Source organism: Saccoglossus kowalevskii, chromosome 15 (genome assembly GCF_978046115.1).
Source record: "Saccoglossus kowalevskii chromosome 15, keSacKowa6.1, whole genome shotgun sequence".
Lineage (NCBI taxonomy): Eukaryota > Metazoa > Hemichordata > Enteropneusta > Harrimaniidae > Saccoglossus > Saccoglossus kowalevskii.
Genome location: NC_140655.1, coordinates 18,520,036 through 18,540,104, shown reverse-complemented (window position 1 = coordinate 18,540,104; position 20,069 = coordinate 18,520,036). Strand labels below are relative to the sequence as shown.

At 39.6% G+C, this 20,069-nt stretch overlaps 1 protein-coding gene across 2 annotated transcripts in view; it reads left to right on the top strand.

Moving 5' to 3' along the window:
• Positions 1-17,972, top strand: part of LOC100371196 (metabotropic glutamate receptor 3-like) — a 48,118-nt gene extending 30,146 nt beyond the window's left edge. The window contains exons 2-7 of one of the 2 annotated variants that reach the window (XM_078011254.2): positions 8,623-8,840; positions 10,172-10,487; positions 11,079-11,618; positions 12,923-14,188; positions 14,866-14,961; positions 16,767-17,972. In XM_078011254.2, the coding sequence (XP_077867380.2) occupies positions 8,623-8,840; positions 10,172-10,487; positions 11,079-11,618; positions 12,923-14,188; positions 14,866-14,961; positions 16,767-16,855 (2,525 nt within the window). In that variant the 3' untranslated portion in view covers positions 16,856-17,972. The remainder of the gene's footprint in view (positions 1-8,622; positions 8,841-10,171; positions 10,488-11,078; positions 11,619-12,922; positions 14,189-14,865; positions 14,962-16,766) is intronic. The other variant, XM_085508328.1, reaches the window with a different exon arrangement.
• The last annotated feature ends 2,097 nt before the right edge of the window (positions 17,973-20,069 follow it).

Below are 20,069 nucleotides of genomic sequence, written 5' to 3'. Positions count from 1 at the left end.
AACTAATACGAAGTTCGCAAACACAATTCAGTCTTTAGAAGTCACTTAGTTTAGTACTAGGACCACAGTTACTCTCTCCTAGTAGAGTTACTGTGCTAGGACGTATTCTGCTGTTACATTTATTATTTCCAACCGTTTTGCGATAGCATTTTTTAGAATGAAGCGTTTCCCGTAAATGCTGGAAAGCGAAATAATGAAATAACGAAATGGTAAATATTTACCTAAATTGTGTTGACCTTCATAACAATATACTTCATAATGCAAAACACTAGTCACAGTGAGTAATTTAAATATACGACTCCTAATCGAAAAATATGACCACAGTCCAGAATTTCAGACGGATATTAAGCAACCTAAGAGCACATCAGAAGCATTTACTCTAAAATATAAAAAAAGAACTGCAGTCAAAAGTCAAGAATGCCAGCAAATAAAGGACTCTGTCCCACAATCCTTTGTGCGCGTTATTACGACACACGCAAAAAACTGTACCACGCTTGTCAAATCTGGGTCAAATATACAGTACGCTACTATCTTGCCACAGACACAGGGGCTCAGTCGACAAGCCCCTGTGGCCACAGATTGTTTAGTAGTGGAGTGTTCGGTGACCATTGAATTAGCCCGTGATTCATATTTTATGTGTATTAATTTATTCATCAATTTTCGTGACTGACAGTACTGCCCAAATTTTAGTCAAAAAACGCAACTGGTGAAACGGAAGAGCATCGCCAGGCGATGGACGCAGGGCTCTTTGGCAACGACCGCATATAGAGGTCAAAATACGCGTTCTATAGTATTTTTACGCGTTAAATTTGGCTCTTCCCTTTCGCCCCCTCCGGAATGTTCTACTTTTGCAGCCTAATAGCAGGTTTTTCGAAAAACGTCTAAAAAACACAAGAATTAGTAGAAATGTTCCTGTTTTGGGCGGATTATTGATAGAGAATAATGTCTTTATTACAAAAATGCTGAAAAACCGTGAGTTGTTGCCTTAGTTATTTTTTTATTGGCGAAAAACTGCGAACTCGGCAAATTTGGTTGCACAACTTCCCTTTATCATATACACCCAGCGACACCAATGCCAGCTGACTGTGTACAAAACTGGTAGGAGGTAATACATTTGGGGCGAAAGTATTCAAAAATCAGTTTTTGGATGTTGCAATGGCAGTGGTGGGCCAGGATTTTTTTCCAATTAGTGACGGCACGACCTACCTGTGAAGTATGAACAAAACCAGCCGAGCCATTGCTGGTGAAAAGTTACCCCAACTTTAGGGTCAAATTTCTCGGTAATGAAAACAGATATCAAAAATTCAAATGGTAACTTTGTGCCCACACTCAAGCTGAGTAGAATGAGCTATGTTTGAAGTGTTTTATCCCAAATTTGTAGGAGGAGATACATTTGGCGCGAAGCTATCCAAAAATCAGTTTTTTGGCTGTTGCTATGGCAACGGTGGTCCAAAAAAAAATTTCAGATTTTTCCTTATAACTAGGGTTAAGGTGTGACCTACCTGCCAAGTTTGAATGAAATCGGCCAAGCCAAAAAAGTCACAGAAGAAATAATACGTGAACACTGGAACACTGGAAATGTACACACACAGACACACACACACACAAAACGACAAAAGTGATTATAAGGGCAATCCTAGCGGAGCGGATCGCCAATAGACACAATTCTCATTGACAGACACCGATTGTGATTAATGCTTTCAAGTTTATTTGACATAAATACTAAACTGAAAACAATTTAATTCAAAATACTCAACCTTGCATCGATTCGAAATTAGAGCATCTAATTGTGCATACAATTGGCCTCCATTTTGACGCATAACGAGGGGGAAAATTAAAACTATTTTCCATTGAACACATTCTTCAAGAAAAATGAATTTTTGATTATAAAAAAATCTTTTCTCGTTAGCTCTAGAAACCAACATTCTTTTAAATTACCTTTGATGTTGTTGATCGCCATTCGTTACAAAACCAAAGTGTGTTTTGTTTTCACCAGCGTGTTTCACTGATCCGGAAATTTCATGAAAATACTAGAGACTGTGTAATTGTAAATTGCAAAGAGAAATGTAGTGAAAGGCAATAATTACACCGTTTTAGAAACCTTTTAACAGTGCTCGCGATGGAAAGGTTAGATTACATAAATTTTATCGGTCGGGAAGGATATGAAAACAAATTTGAATTTGATTTAAATACAATTGCAATTTTAAGTCGGCCATTTTAGCATTAAATTCATCGTACTACTGTAATTTTGGATATTACCGTTTTAGTAGCAAATAACAATAAATAACCAAACATATATGAGTATATTTTAATTGTAGAACACTTAACCGTTGCAATTTAATTTATTTTGAACAAGAAATTAATATCAGCGCTCAGCTCAACTCAACGCGGTTCTCGAATCACATGCCGTTGAAATCAACAAACCACGCAAAGTGCCATTACAGGATTCATATTTGAAAATGTAGTCGTGTCCTGATTTGACATTTCTATTGCAACTCAGCGTCCAATATTCACTTTATCGTGTCTGTCATTTCACGAGAAGTCAGTCAGATGGCGATGGTTTTAAAATCCAGTGATATGTTGTAGAATCACGTGATAACACGAAGCTACACAATTCGAGTACGCCAACAAGTAGCAGAATCCATGGTTACCGGCTTGTGAAAACTAGAAGCGCATAAAAAACAATCGCAACTCTTCATATTATATATTTAACTGCAAATAACATGGTGTTGTAGCAAATGGATTTCTATTTGCTTTAGTCATAACAACTAGCTATGAAAAAGACCATGCACCATGACATGCGTGTTACTAACGTGTCCCGTACACTATCTTTCCACGTCATAATAATTAGTATTTTACATTATTAGTGAATGGACGCAATCGCGAAAAAGGATTGTAATGAATATGCAAATACACGGGTTTTAATGCCATGTAGTATTTTACGTCAGAGTTTGTCATCAAATTCTCATTTTATTCATCTTCGTTCGTATGCGTGCTATATAGTCCTTGAAACTGTGCGTCAAATGTATATTTAACACAACACGATTCGGCGAGTATAGGTGTGACAAAGTGCGGTGAAATCCTAAAAGAAACACATCGTCGCTAGCTGTTGTTAGTACGCATCGTGAACTAAATTTCCGAACGAGCCTGCTGACGTAATCAAACAGATAATGATCTATTTACCACACGTGAAAACCAGTCCACTGGCGAGGGGACAGGGCGGGAGCACGTTAGGTCAACTGCTGTAGGCAACAGTGGTAATGCCATTACGCACGCCGTAGGTATGCTTGATATTAAATAGTTGTGTTAACTGTTGTGTCACTGGGGCTTCCTGTCACTCAGCCTATCGTTAGTGCTCAGGCATAAGTAGCAAACCATCCATTGTCAAATGTGAATAAAGTAATAAAATCCTCGTCAAATCGCCTGTCATTGACATCATATCAAAGTGTGGAGCGTCTTTGTGAAGTTTGTTCAATATCAAAATGACCAAGCTAATACGACCGATACACTCAATGGCGTGCATACTACTTACCACAAGCTACACACATTCAAGTTATATCCTCGAGTATAGATCGTCTAATTATGATGATCACTAATATTCGATATAAAATCGTATGTCTTATTAGATACAAACAAGTACTCCAGTAACTCATCATTTCCCGTTAGGTAGTGCAAATTTACGTTAAACCCACAATATTATGGTAACATGGTTGTTCGACCTAGTTTGTGGTGCATAACAACTTGAACATTTGCTCGACACGAATCTGACAACTACTTTTTTCATTGATTTCTTCTTTGAATACTTTATAGCAAGGTCTTAAATGGGCTTCTGGATCGTCACGCACTGACGTACGCTTCCGGACCCATAAACTGTGTTTTGGAAATCGGATTTATCAATAATCCATCTCCATGGCCACTCCCTGTTATAGAACTTATTACTTTTTGTGTAATATGTGACGTATACGCCAAATTACGTACTAGAATAGCAGTCATTTCAAGGATCGATTTGTTGTGGATATCACAAATGATTTGTGACAATGTCGAGGTATGTTCATTACATTCCTAGTTGCAGTGTTCAAGCCTAGAAGCCTACCCATGAATGAAAATACCCTGAATTGACTCTATTCTATGCCAGTTGAATGTAAGAATATATGTAATAGGTCACTAGCACTTTTTCTGAGCCAGTAATGTTTGTAATTTACTGAATGGCGGCCAGTTTGCCAATAATAGAACGCTTTTTACCATAGGTTCCTATTGTAGGAATATTACGTAACATTGTAGACTGGTGACGGAGAGTTTAAAAAATGTATATCGTGACTGATGGTGTAGTTTGTTATGTTATTATTATTTCAACAATTTTAAAAAGTGACGGAGGGAGAATATTTTTTTCTTTAAAAGTATATATTATGGGGTTTATCTGAAACTAAACTTTTTCTAACACATAAACAATGCTGCGTGTTGTTGACGTCATCCCAGCGCGTCATGTGTCATGTTTTCAATCTCTTAACCGTTTGCGTTAAGACTAAAATGAGGGTGTCTGTTAAGTATTGAAATAAATTACGCTAACAGCAAGAAATAACTGAAGAAAGCCAGCCAGTCAGACAGACAGAAATAAACGACAAAACTTTCTAGTGCGCTACGCGTTTCTTCGTGACATATAGAAATAGAGGCCGTAACTTCACACTGACGCTGGCGTTCTGTACGGCAGTCCATATCGTTACGAAAACCCATCGCCCAAACAAACACAATTTTGTTTGCGTAAATCAATGCTTAACTTGTTTTATTTTATATTGAAAGTTACTTTTATTTCAAGAACAATACATATGTAAGCCAAAGAATAAAGATTGTTAATTTCATAGTTGGATACATTTCTAATTCGGAATTAAAATGTTAATAATGTTAATATGATGATTAATTCAGTGCGTGTGTTCTAGCTTACAGAACTGTTATATTTTGTCATCATTTCAAGGTTGAAGTTATCTAAAATTTAATTTCAAATTTAAGACGGTGCAAGTCACTCTTACAGTAACTGATTTCCGCGGAGTGCGGCGGAAATCATCAAAGTCGATCGTTAGGATGTAATCAAGAGATCCGTACGTCCAAATTTTAAAACCGCTCGTCCGTATTTAATAAGGCATGTCGTAGGTAACAATCTTACCGTAACGAAAGCAATAAATGTCGACCCTATGAAATATTTTTTTGTGCCAGATGGGTTTCCATTCTGTTTTTGTCTTGCCTTTCATTTACGCAATGACGCCGCGTCCGCACGGGGAACCGCGGCGCCTAATTGTGTTCTTATCAATCTCAAAAATTAAAATTATTGAAAGTGACGTCCATAAATTAATCAACGCATTTTATTCGAAAAATGAGTCATGCAGTGTATCTCGATTGCAAGGTTCAAAGAAGATCTCGAACAAGGGCACCGGGGATTGCTTTTACTGTTCGCTCAGGGGACGTCATGTCCCTGAATTACGCGTAAGCTGAAAGTGCAGTTGAAAGGATACATTTGATGGTTGCGGTGTTGCAGCTGATATTACCAATGTTGAGATTAAAATATCATGTATGGATAACGTTTGTTAGTGTCATTTCCCTTGCGATAGGTTAAAGCGTTGCTATAGTTTTACGGCGATTACGTCACATACACCTTGCAGTCATTAGTCTTAGTGATCAGATAAGCGTTGACCAGTAAAGCTGCACATGACTGGCAAGATGGATAACTCACATACAAGTGTAGTTTTATTTGCACAAACTCTGGTTATACAAATCCGATAAAGTGGCTTTCTGAGTTCAATCTTGAAATGAAATTAGGCTCATATTTTTAATTATATTTAACCTATATGAAGAATATTCGCGAAAAGATTTGTTCAATTTGTGACAGCTTTTGTTTTTTTACTAACGGTTGAATATTGAGTCATAGCGATCTCGTGTTACTTAACCACGTACATTGACAGATGATACTCACTCCGGTTTGATATATATGTATATATAATATATCTATTCCTGGGTATGTCTCAGTCTTTGAAGGCATGAGAATACGCTATTCAGATTAAAGGATTTAAAACCTGTCGACAAACCGCCCTGTATATCTTCGGTTTATGCCCTTGGCATTTCGCATCATTGGGTCGGCAATCTTCGTTCGGGAATAGGCAGAATGCAAACAATCCTGGCGGTGCCATTAATGCTATACACAAACATATTCCCGAACAACTATTGTGTCTCTAGATAGTATCAAAGAAAGCTTAGCAATGAACAAATCACAAAATGACTACATTGTTTCAAGGCAAATACATGTTTCATTAGTTTGGCTTCAGTTTTGGAATGGGGGCAGTAAATTGACCTGCTTTCTTTTATAACGTTATACTCTCTACGAAAATTTCGTAATATGTACTGAGAAGTCTTTATTTGTTTGTTTCTCTTTGCAATTTATCGATTCTCAGTGGTCAAAAGGTACTTTGGCATATTGAAGAATTGTCTAACTATACTTTATTGTCGCTAAAAGATATTTTATTTGATATGCATTTTAAGTCGATGAATTTCACGCTGATAAGGAAACTATTGTTTTGGAAAATGGTAGAGAAAAGTTAAATTCAATTTTAAAATTACAAAAAAACTATTTGATTTCTATGTGTGCTGAGGGAGTAGACAGCGTATATGTGCGCACTGTGGGGCAGGATATAAGTACGCACTGTGAGAGTACGTCCCGTTTAAGGTGCACACTGTAGGAATGGCAACGTATAGATACGCATTGTGAGAGTACGCAGCGTATAGATGCGCACTGTGACGTTACGCAGCGTATGTATGCGCACTGTGAGTGTACGCAGCGTATGTATGCGCACTGTGAGTGTACGCAGCGTATAGATGCGCACTGTGAGTGTACGCAGCGTACAGATGCGCACTATGAGTGTACGCAGCGTATAGATGCGCACTGTGAGTGTACGCAGCATATATGTGCGCACTGTGAGTGTACGCAGCATGTAGATGCGCACTGTGAGTGTACGAAGCGTATATATGCGCACTGTGAGTGTACGCAGTGTATAGATGTGCACTGTGAGTGTACGCAACGTATAGATGCCCATAGTGAGTGTACGCAGCGTATAGTTGCGCACTGTGAGTGTACGCAGCATATATGTGCGCACTGTTAGTGTACGCAGCGTGTAGATGCCCACTATGAGTGTACGCAGCGTATATATGCGCACTGGGAGTGTACGCAGCGTATATATGCGCACTGGGAATGTACGCAGCGTATAGATGCGCACTGTGAGTGTACGCAGCGTGTAGATGCGCACTGTGAGTGTACGCAGCGTATATATGCGCACTGGGAGTGTACGCAGCGTATATATGCGCACTGTGAGTGTACACAGTGTATAGATGTGCACTGTGAGTGTACGCAACGTATAGATGGCACTGTGAGTGTACGCAACGTATAGATGCGCACTGTGAGTGTACGCAGCGTGTAGATGCGCACTGTGAGCGTACGCAGCGTGTAGATGCGCATTGTGAGTGTACGCAGCGTATATATGCGCACTGCGAGTGTACGCAGCGTATAGATGTGCACTGTGAGTGTACGCAGCGTATAGATGCGCACTGTGAGTGTATACAGCATATATATGCGCACTGTGAGTGTACGCTGCGTATAGATGTGCACTGTGAGTGTACGCAGCGTATAGATGTGCACTGTGAGTGTACGCAGCGTATAGATGTGCACTGTGAGTGTACGCAGCGTATAGATGTGCACTGTGAGTGTACGCAACGTATAGATGCGCACTGTGAGTGTACGCAGCGTGTAGATGCGCACTGTGAGTGTACGCAGCGTGTAGATGCGCATTGTGAGTGTACGCAGCGTATAGATGCGCACTGTGAGTGTAGGCAGCGTATATATGCCCACTGTGAGTGTACGCAGCGTATAGTTGCGCACTGTGAGTGTACGCAGCGTATAGTTGCGCACTGTTAGTGTATGCAGCGTGTAGATGCCCACTATGAGTGTACACAGCGTATATATGCGCACTGTGAGTGTATGCGCACTATGGGAGTACACAGCGTATATATACATATGAATGCTTCATGCCTATGGATAGTGTTAAGGGTTGAGGTAATGTACAAAGCAACATCGCAAATCTACAGTATGTTATGTAAGTTATAAACACATTTTGCAGCTCCGCTAATCTGCAGGGTCAAATGAACCATAATAAACCATGCATGCTGACCAAGTCGTAGTTCAACACATGTATATCACTGACTTATGCATAGTATACGTGCATACAATGCGCTAGATGTTACGTGATATGTATTATTTATAAACATCATCATACACGTCTCATTTTCTCTACAAATACGATTGCTTTTACTCCGCAATTGTGTACTTATAGATAGTAAACTTGATGATGTCGAACAGGTTCCTTGCAAACTGACACACACAAACGTTCGATGGCTCGCGTATTTAGGGTAAAGAATTAAATGTCTAAACCACAGCCATGGGGAAGGTTTTAAACACATATTTATTTGAAATAATGAATTTGCATTTTTTTTATCGACTCAAATAACAAAATGCTTCACGGATTTGTACGCCCCAATGGCTGTGTGTTCACGACTTTAATAACACTATTTTGTTTTCGCTGTTTTTAGGTGCTCATTTGGTGGATAGCTGTGATAGTGACGCACGCGCCTTGGAGGAGGCGGTCGATTTTATTCGGGGTGCGAGCACGCTTGGCAGTGAAGGGCAATGCGTGTGTTCTGATGGGTCCGTCCAAGACCAGGTTACAATATCCGGGGTAGTTGGTGCGTCCTCTAGCGTCGTATCTGTGCAAATTGCCAACCTATTGAGATTATTCAGGATACCTCAGGTAGGTCACGAAAGTTCAAAGACAAGTTGTAGTTTTTTTTTTCTGAAACTGTAATACCTTTCTTTAGTTAAATAAAAAACAGGTCAATTTTTTTTTTTTTAATTTTTGAGAGACATTTTTAGGTCAGTTAACGCCATTTGTGTTTGAATATAACACACGTATTCTAATTGAATACACATTGACAATTTGTTTTAAAGGCCGGTGGTCGTCGCGTCTCGCATGTTCGACATTTGTGTTGATAAACATTGATTTTTCCACAATCCGATGCGCCATTATAATGGAAATCACGAGTACGTGTTTTGACCTGGGCGCAACGACCACGAATTACCACCGATGATGTCTTCTTCGATACCTTCCAATCACCAAATAAATTATATAGTTAAAGTTTAGTAATGTCTCAGTTTGTACTAGTTAGTCTGCGCAACAGTAAAAATTTCCATCTTCGTTCATATGAATCCCATATCTCGCGCATGCGTGGCGCGACGACCACCGCCCTTTGATAAGCGGTCCAGTTGAATCGTTAGCGAATAACTGGGTGCATGTTACATAGTTGGATTAGTAATAGTGAACCAATCGTTGTATTCAATAAACCGTTTTAGAAAAAAAAATTATACGAGGCATGCGCCACTATGCATCATGCGTCGCATGGTGGTCTCACGGTGGCGGTATTTATAAGCTCACGCAAAGGATAGAGTTAAATTGAATTGGAATAATATTTAGATTGCCACATGGCTAGTAATGAGTTAGATGATAAGTAGTCAGCCGTGATGTGACAGACAAAGTGGGCAGATATGTCAGCTTACCTTGACACTAAGTACGTCAAATAACAGTTGATAAACTCGTATATCTGTCTCATTAACCGAGTCAACTGATGTCGAAATTCAATAACTTCTTTAAATACACCGTTAGTAAAACACATGTATTGGCTTTCTCGACGTGTGAAGTCCTTACGCTCTGAACGCACAGTTTTTTTAGAAGTTGCACTGAATAAGCCGATGTACATTTCAGCAAGTATTTATGTGTTAATTGCCAGTTGGTGCTGATTAAAAAGTACATTCTGTTCACCGTGGGGGAGGGGGAGGGTAACCACAGTATATGTACGAGATGGAAAGACGCCAAATATTTTTTTCCTGAAATCCTTTCAGTGCTAGTTTTGTCTCCACCAGCTAAAATTATTAAGATGTCGACTCCTCCGAATCCCAACACAACAGCATTGAGTTACTTTCCAAAACAAACTTTTTTTTGTTATGAACGAGACTGCTGGACGGTCTATGACGTGAATAGAGATTGGATGCAAACACATCCTGCAATTATGTGTACTTTCCCAACAGATTAGTTATTGGTCCACCAGTCCAGAGCTGAGCAATAAAGAGAGATTCGAATATTTTTTACGCACAGTGCCGTCAGACATATATCAAGCCAAGGCCATAATAGATTTAGTAGAGTTTTTTAATTGGACTTATATATCCGTTGTGTACGAGGACTCTAATTATGGTAGCAATGGTTTTGCCGAAGTAGAAGAAGAGGCGAAGGCGAGGGATATCTGCATTGCTATCTCAGAGAAGATCCCCCGCGACAAGAAACTAGCGACAGATGCCGATTTTGATAAAATAATAATGAATTTGAGGAAAAAGCGGAACGCGAAAGGTAAAACAAGACGACATAATATATTCTTGTATTCTCTACATGCACCAATAAACAGCGCAAAGTTGCGATGATAAAAACACAAACCATCAGTATTCTGTATTAACGCGCGAATCATTAGTGAATTCCTCAACCGATCCCACATACACGACATTCACCGATTACTTGCTCGCATTCTACCTCGAAGCAGCTATGATCTAAGTTGTGTGATAGCTTTAATCCTTTGAAATGAATCACAAGCTAAAACACAGTAATCGTGGTCAAGGTAACTAATCATTCAGCGACACTGCGCATGTGCAAAGTAGACAGACAAGGAAATGAATTATGTTTTTACGACTGAGGGGGAAACAACGCTTGGTTTTTTGCGTTAGATTTAAGGTGCTTCTTGGGAAATAGTTGATCTTTTTGTGCTACATTTACGTGATGCGTCTTGACATTTGAGACATAAATTTATATCGCAACAATAAATTTGAAATCGAGCCGCATATCACTTATATGTCGAATTTTGTATTGAGAATAGAAAGGGCAAGTGGCAAACTAATAACACTTTTATGTTATTGTTTAATCGTTTGATCTCCTGTTCTGTTTTTGCAGCTGTTGTCGTGTTTGCACTGGAGCAAGATGTCAAACCTCTTATGCAAGCCGCTAAACGAGCCAAGACAGCCGGCGAATTCGTCTGGATCGGGAGCGACGGCTGGAGCGGAAATAAAGATGTCGTACGCGACCGTGAAGAGTACGTTGAGGGCGCAATAGCATTTAGCCCTCTGTATTCAATTGTTCACGAATTTGATGAACATTTTGTAAAATTAACACCATCATCGAACGAAAGAAACCCGTGGTTTGAAGAGTACTGGGAGGATATATTTCAGTGCAGACTGCCGGGAAACTTAGAGAGCAAGTTTAATGCTGGTATGCCCCTATGTAATGCCAATTTCACGTTGCAGGAACATGGGAGATATGAACAAACTTCTCCCAAGATGCAATTCGTTGCTGATGCGGTTCTAGCATTCGCGCATGCGTTCAATGATATTCAACGGAAATTCTGCGGAGAGGATTATTATGGCATGTGCCCTCTGATGAAACAGATGACTGGTGCGCAGATATTGGAGAACTTGAAAAAAGTATCATTCACAGGTAAACATATTTACATTGAAATTTCGAGACCACCTATGGAAAAACTAAATTTACAGAACGCAGAAACGAATACGGTAAACCGAAGTATAACGCACTGTACTAGTGGGAGACGCCAATCGGGCGAGTCAGACTTTTGCTGAATGTCTGAATCAGGAGCTTTGTGGACACTGTTCAGGTTTCGAATAGCCGTACTATGTATAGAGTGCACATCATGGCACTACAATGACTTCCCGTTCATCGAGATATCTATCGTTTCTTATCTTTGTAATGAGCAGGTCATAGACAGGGCATTTAGTTTTCATTGTCGACGCGAGTGACACACTTCCAATAGGAATTTCCTGAAACTTTGCTAAATTACTAGCTGTGAAACAAATGTGGTACCGGAACGGTGTTGAATAATGAACCAAAGTTCTATGCATTTTGTCATTATTAACGCAATTAGATAATCATAAAATCATCGTTTCCCTATTCGGGTAGCTCTCTTTTAGTTTGCAGTTACTTTTTAAATTAATAAATCTCAACGTCAATTCGAAACAGCACATAGTTATAAGTTATTTCAAACTAAACTTCAGCACGTCGTGGTGCATCGTTCTCTTAAGTCGCGCCCTCTAGCGACGAAGCGCGTTAACATTAATTAAATCGATCTGAGGGCGTCGTTCACAGCGACGATATTATTTTGTGTCACTCGCCAATAAACAATACAGTTACAGAGTATTTACCGATTTGCTCAATTCTCAATTACGAAAAACTTCTCAGTTGTGTATTTGACACGACATTTCTTACATTCATCAACGTGATATCACGGTAGAGTTTCATCACTAGATGGCACTGTTTATTAGAATGGTGTATCAGGATATCGTAATGTTTAATTCACGCTTTTCTGCGCGGGCACTTAACACTTGCTCGACAGAAAACTAATTTAGCTACAAGGCTGTCTAAGCTAACCAGACGAGTACCATGATTTGTGGCGTTATGAGGATGGAAGGGATCAATATTATCCCGTTACAATTAATCAAACTCCGTTCGAGACAGCAGAAACTGGATCTGTTCATTTTAAAAGATTAATATTACCATTTACAAAAGATATCCTATCACAGGTTTACACGGAAAGGGTATTATGTACTTATACCACACTACATTTAATAAATACATTAGGTTTTTTTAATTACAGATTGTCCATTTCATATACTCGTCATGGTAGTTACAGAGGGAAATGCTGTCCAAATAGAAAAAAAGATTGAGCAGTTGAATACAAATTACTCTTGAACCTGAAAAATGATGATTTTTTTTGTCTGTTTATGTAGGTATCAACAAACACGATTTCGAGTTCCAACAAAATGGCGACGGACCAGCCAGATATAAAATATTCAACTTTTTGCAAGTAGCTCCTGGAGATTTCCGCTGGTCTGAAGTGGGGAAGTATGAAAACAGCCACCTCTACCTCAACTCCGATAAAATTCAGTTCACCATTTCTCAGCCTAACTACCCGGATTCGATCTGTAGTCAGCCGTGCCCTAGAGGGCACGTTAAGTTAATACAAGAAGGAGACGTCTGTTGCTGGGTGTGCACGGAATGTAACAAGTATCAATATTTGATGAACGAATTCACGTGTTACGATTGTCCAATCGGAACTCTTCCTAACTACGCCCGAGATGGATGCATCGACTCACCAGAGGAATATGTTACGTACGACAGTTCATGGGGAATCGGTGTACTGTGTTTTGCCACCGCTGGCGTCATTGTTACATCTCTCGTTATCGTGGTGTTTATCAAGAACAACGACACGCCGATCGTCAAAGCTTCCGGGCGTGAGCTGACGTACGTACTTCTTGTGGGGATCTTTTTGAGCTACGTCATCAGTTTTGTCGTGGTTGCAAAACCCTCCGTGGCAACGTGTGCTGCAACCAAATTCGGAATCGGGTTCTGTTTCACATTATGCTATGCGGCCATGTTAACAAAGACTAATCGCATTGCCAGAATATTCGACAGAGCGAAATCGTCGGTGAAAAACACAAAATATATCAGCCCCACTTCGCAACTTGTAATATGCACATGTATCATGTGCGTCGAGTTTGTTGTTCTAGGAGCCTGGTTTGCGTTTCAACCCCCTAGGACTACGTATCACCACCCTGTACGGGAAAAGAACGAATTGACGTGCTCAGGTGCCACGGACGCCACCTATCTCATAGGGTTGATGTACCCTTTCTTTTTAATGGTCTTCTGTACCGTCTATGCATTCAAAACACGAAACTGTCCGGAGGGATTTAACGAAGCTAAATACATTGGATTCAGCATGTACACCACATGCGTGATATGGCTGTCGTTTGTACCTATTTATTTTGTTAGTTCACGCAACGTGGCCTTACGAGTGACCACATTAAGCGTGTCTGTTGGACTATGTGCAACCGTAATACTCTGCTGTATCTTTGCTCCAAAACTCTATATTATTTTAATACGACCAGATCGCAATACCAGGGGCTGTGTGATGGGCAGTGATGGGGGTACATCAATTGGCATCCAGACAAGGAGAACCTTCTCCGAAGTGGTCAGACATACGATACAAACTGAGCGTAAGTATATTTAAACATATTCACACTTGTAATCAACCCAAGATGAGCGATGTCTCGGTCAGTGTTTGTAGTGAAGTCCACCGTGACGTAGACTTGCTTGCATGCAGTCTGTTGCGATTCCGATGAAAAATTCTTAAAAAATAAATATGAATTACGTAAACGAGGGGTGAACGCGGAGGTCATGTGACCGCGAAATCCCAACATTTCGTGGCGGTCACCCCTTTTCATCGGAATCGCAACAGACTGCAAGTAAGTCCAACGTGACGCGAAACCACACGCTGCTGTCTGGGTGGAATTGTGATCACATTTATTTGTGCGATATTTGCATTTTTACGTGTTATTTAGGATCTTACACCAGATAGTTATATACTATCATGGTACAATGTCATGCACATTTTAGCATAATCATATAAAAAAACAAATACTCGAACAATATTTAGTTTGACCTTTAGTGGCGAACTCAGCCGAGCGCATCACAAGTTTATAGCATGCCGTTATAAGGGCCCGTGGTTGAATTTAATAATAAACCCGTGTTATCAGTCTCTTCATTACTCCTTGATTCCAACGTACGTTGCAGACTTCCCAAAGATATTTTGAGAGATGACATTACCACTTCATTCAATATGATTGTGGTTCCGGTGCGTATTGTTAATGTGTTGAATGTCACTTTGTTGTAGGACTAAAATCGAGGACAAATTCAGTCATGTTCGAAAGCGGTAGTGGAAAGTTTTGTAGTATTTCCACCTCGATGGAGCATGTAGACTCTGAGTTGTGTAAGTTCAGCTGTCGATGTTATGTGGTATATTCACGCTTTCGGCTGATAAAAGGTCTTCACTACGTCTTAAATTGTGCTGTTAAAGTATAGTTCGTTTGAATTCTCCATGGGGAGCGAGCGAGGAGATAATTATAATGTTATACTTATTCTGAAAGCTTTTCCAATTGACAGCGCACAAACAGCGTACGCGGCGTAACAGAAATTGTAGAATAAATAAGATCAATTTTACTATTACGCACGGTTTTGCCAACTGTACATTCTAACCGGAAATGAGATCACAGCCGAAACTAGTATATACTACTCACGTGTGTTTTAAAGCTCACAACCATATCCTCCGAATACACCCTTATCTTTCAGAAAATAAAGTCACGCGATGCATGCGCACACGCACGCCTCGCTGTTACGTTGATGTGTATTTCCAGCTCTAGCGCACATAATGCACATTTTTATCTTCAATTCTCATCATAACTGAACCACTCTATCGGGAGTAATAACCTATTAGAACAACACACGTAACACTGCGACGTTGAAGGACGGTGGTCGTTGCGCCGCTTTATATCGCTGTTCAACAATGGTTCCATGCTATTCCATGCTTGTAAAATACGTTTATAATGCTTGTTTACACGTACATTTTGAACGCGCACGTCACGACGACAACTGCTTCAAGACAAGATTTAACTGTGACGTAGCCGATATGCTCACGTGCGCCGACCTCAGTGTATTTGTACCGGTGTAAAGGAATCCCTGTAATGTAACCATATCGTAATTTCTTATAAACCCTCTTTCCAGAATGTGATTTGAATCACCATTTCTCATCACGTACTTCTCCATTGCAGTTCATTCGTACCAGTTGTTTCTCAATTTCTTACAGCTTTCCCGCTCATTGTAATACATTATAGTGGTGGTATCTATGTTCCTTTTTCGTAATTTGCACTGCCCGTGCACTTTAAACTGTTGTGTTTATTACACTTTGTATACATTTGGTCGTTCACCTCTGTGTAACCACGACTTAATGCCACAAAAGAGCAATTACTTCGAGTTTTCCGTAGAATGACGTGATGCAGAAAAACAGTCGATCGATATCGAATCTTTCTGAGCGCTTTTCTAAATTGCCCACGCCAAGGATAATTCATCAGCGAGTTCAACGACTTGGATAGATGAATCAGTCGTCTTTATCGTCTTTAACTATGGGTTCATTTATCACAACCGATGTTTCAAACGGTAGCTCAACCATTGATACGTTTCCCGTATCATTTTGATTAGCCTGATCGACAAAAAACACTGAGTGGTTAGAAAACGAGAGGCATTCAATTGTTTTACGTATTTCCTTCTCAGCGTTGAGTCGTGGTCGTACGGTTAAGAGTAAGACCTGTTTATTAATCACATTAATCATTATATACATTTCAATATTAAATACAGCTTTTTTAAATGTTGCTTACCCAATGAAGGTGGGGTCAATGCACTTCTACTACTGGTGTTAGCTTCAATAGTTAGTTAGTTCCAATATTAAAGATCGGCGGTCTTCGTACCGCGTCCTGTTTCGATATGAGATTCACAGCGACGTACACAACGCATGTAAAATTGTTTACATCAAAATCGAACACGCACGATGACTACCACCGATAGTTGAAATCTCGGTAAAGTTCGGGATGAAACTGTCCTCACTCTATAACACCTGTGTAACATCATTGACCACTCCTTCAGATAACGGCCAGCTTTCCCCATTAATCCCCCCCCCTCACAATGCGTTTCTAATATTCGTACCTGACTGTAGCGTTTTTCTCTTTTTTTTCTCATGACCAGCTTTCAAAAACTTGGAGAAAGATACAACGAAAACTAATAACTTTGTAGATGCTGCAACAGAGCCCCTGACGTCATCAACAACGGTGTAGTAATGACATCAGCATTAATATAGTGACGTCATTAACACCAGTGTAGTGACGTCATCAACAGTACATGGAATCAAGGGATCTTGTTTGGCATATAAAGCAACGCATCGATTGACTTCCAGCTGGCATTCCACAACAAAGTACATAATAAACAACAATCACATAACTTTGAAATGAAATAGTTTGGAGAGGAATGAATGAAACATATGACGGATGTAGTGAAAAGTACGGCGATTAGTGGTCGCTGTTGGTCAGTGTCATGTTCACTTTGAATAATGTTGCATAACTAAATGAAAACATCGTTTGCTGCTAGACATGGTGAATATTGAAGAGGTCAATTCTAAAAGGCCTCATGTCCGTAAACTGTATATTTTGTATTTCACTGTCATGTGACTAGATTATTTCATTGCTTTAAAAAATGACGTCACAGAGAAGAGCGACTCAAACAACAACAAAATCACGAACTTGGCCCGGGAACGACCACGTGATTGTGCTCGATTAGATTAGAAAAGGATTGTTAGTTAGCATCCTCTATAAAGATCGTACTAGTATTCGTTTCCTCTGTCGTCATCACAACACGTAGCAAGTCAGCTGCTAAAGAATTTCGTATTCTACCGTATGTGTCATACGTGGCGATATAACCAGTGCTTGTTATTCAAATCGATAGAAATCTTGGAACACAACAACGGACGGATTCTGACGTCAAATGATACTTGCAACCCACAAATGGCTTATTGTTGAGACTCGGCCTCGACCGAATATATATGCTGTGTAAAATATCAACATTATAGATTTGTATTCCTTATGCATACATTACTGGGAATATGATTGTTTACCTACCCTATAGGACTATGTATCTGCGGGGACAACTCCAATGTGTTAGCTGATTGCCAGTTCTGTCGACACACTGTAGGCAACATTACGAAATATAAAGAGGATCTGGCGTTAGTCTGGTCATGGAAAGTACTAACGTTAGTACTTTCCATGGTCTGCAGCTCCATGGTTAGACGGACTCTAACGTGATCGAGCGTTTTTTTTATTGAAACAGTTGTTTGTACTTTGTCCAATTTGTTTACTTATGTACACATTGAATTAGAATAACAAAACATACTACCAGTTACCTCAATGTGACCGTTTAATTTGTTCAGAATGACGTCATGCTAGTAGTGCGGACGGTATGAATACAGAGAGTGTGTAGTCTGTTCTTCTGTCATGGACCACTTTCCCGGAAGTAGCGTGATTGAGGTGCAAAAATACTCCTGTTTTGTCATGGCGGAAAATGCAAAGATGTTAATTTGCTGATTGTCGATAGAAGCGAAATGCCGTATCTTTGACTTCCACGAAAAAAAAAATATTCTTGGTCGTCGACTCTAGAAGGCGCACACTGAAGCGAATCGGAGCCTGAGACGTGTTTCGAATTCACTGGTTACATAACTACCTTGCACACGAAAGATGCACTTCCGGCCAGCAAAATTTACTTATTAGGCAGGGATATATTACTACATCAACGTCTAGCTTTGTCCCATAAATAAATAAATAAATCAAATAACAGCAGTACAGGCATTCAAAATACAACATAGAGCATAGAATATCGTTCTTGCGTACGTTTTATAATGTACCAACACTGTTCCTTCAGTATTTTTGAAAAAAGAAAAGCACGTCTGATGTCACATCGTCTTTTTTTACACAACAATTGCGATGCCCCATAGCTTGATTGCTATGGTGATCAGTTTCATTTGAGCATCAAATGTAATTAATCTGACGAGGTCGCGTGAATTGCGCCCTCCGCCGTGCTCCAAACCTAATACAGTGAAGGCTGATGCCGGTCGCCTGGCGAGGGCCTACTCACGTCTAAATGTCAGGCTACAAATGTAATACGCGGTGCAAAATTATGGTGTTTTCATTCGTCATATAGTTCGCGTACAACATTTTCTTCACCGTGACGTGCACGACTACAGGCGGGGCAACGGTATGCTGCCCTCCACGGTACGATATACATTTGGAACACAGCGCAATGTGATATATCAACGTAGTGATATCCGGAAAATATTCAAGACACTGCGCTTGTATATTATATGTAATTACAAGATTAAAGCAAACATGAGAATATCGTGCTATTATCCATTTCATATCTGGAAATGATTAGCACAATATCAGCGTTAAAAATGATTCAATCCCCGCGGCTACTAGATGCGTGCTTCCCAGAGTACATCCGGAGTACATCCGGAGCCCGTGGAACACGGCGTCAATGATACAGGCAAGGAAAATAGATCGCGTATTTATGAATTCATGTATATAATTTTAACTAAATTAATTGATTGAAATGTTATATTGCAATGCTGTCTGTGTCTGTTCTATGAATTTTATAAACAACTTAATATGGAACTGCCAGAACTAGCCTTTGGTGTCACTGAAGTTTGTTTATGCATGTATTACGACATCCATACAAGGTATAAACGTAATGACAATTTCGTATAAATATACAGTATAGTTTTGTAGTAACTTGTATATATAGTCACACTTTCGAAGATTCTAGATACAAATCAAGAAATCCGGATCTCGCGATCGGGGGGAACTCTCGTGATTTTGAAATCTTCAAAAGATCCCCTTTTGTAATTTTTGCAAATGGAGATTTGAGATCATTACGTTTTCGTAATTGTGGTATCATTGCCAAGACAATCAACTTGCAGGGACGAGTGGCGTTTTCAATATTTTAAAGGTGATTGAAAGTGATATAGCATAGCATTTGTATACAGGATGTTATGGTTTAATTTCCATTGAGATTCAGAAAGAGTACTGCAAATTGCAACAAAAAATGGCATTGAATAGAAAAAATCCCATCCAGTTTCTGCCCACAATAAGTCTCTAAAGAAGGACTGACTAGATGGAATAATTAAAAAAATCAGAAGAGATGAGTTTACGGCTGAATTTTGGGGTACAGTTAGAGAGATTAATCATTTGCTTTCGACCATATACACTGATTGGAGGATCTGGCCGCACATTAACTGGTCTACTTATTTTCCAGTCTTTAGGGATAGCCGCAATGAGACCCTGCCATCGTAGAAACTGAATGTGGTTTAAATCCAATGTATTTAAGTCATTCCAATATTTAACCGTACCCTCCTCATTAAAGATGTCATCAGCTATATAAACAATTACTAGATCCTTTAAATCTGAATAAAATATACTTTTATTTTGTGTGAATAAGAATGTTTTT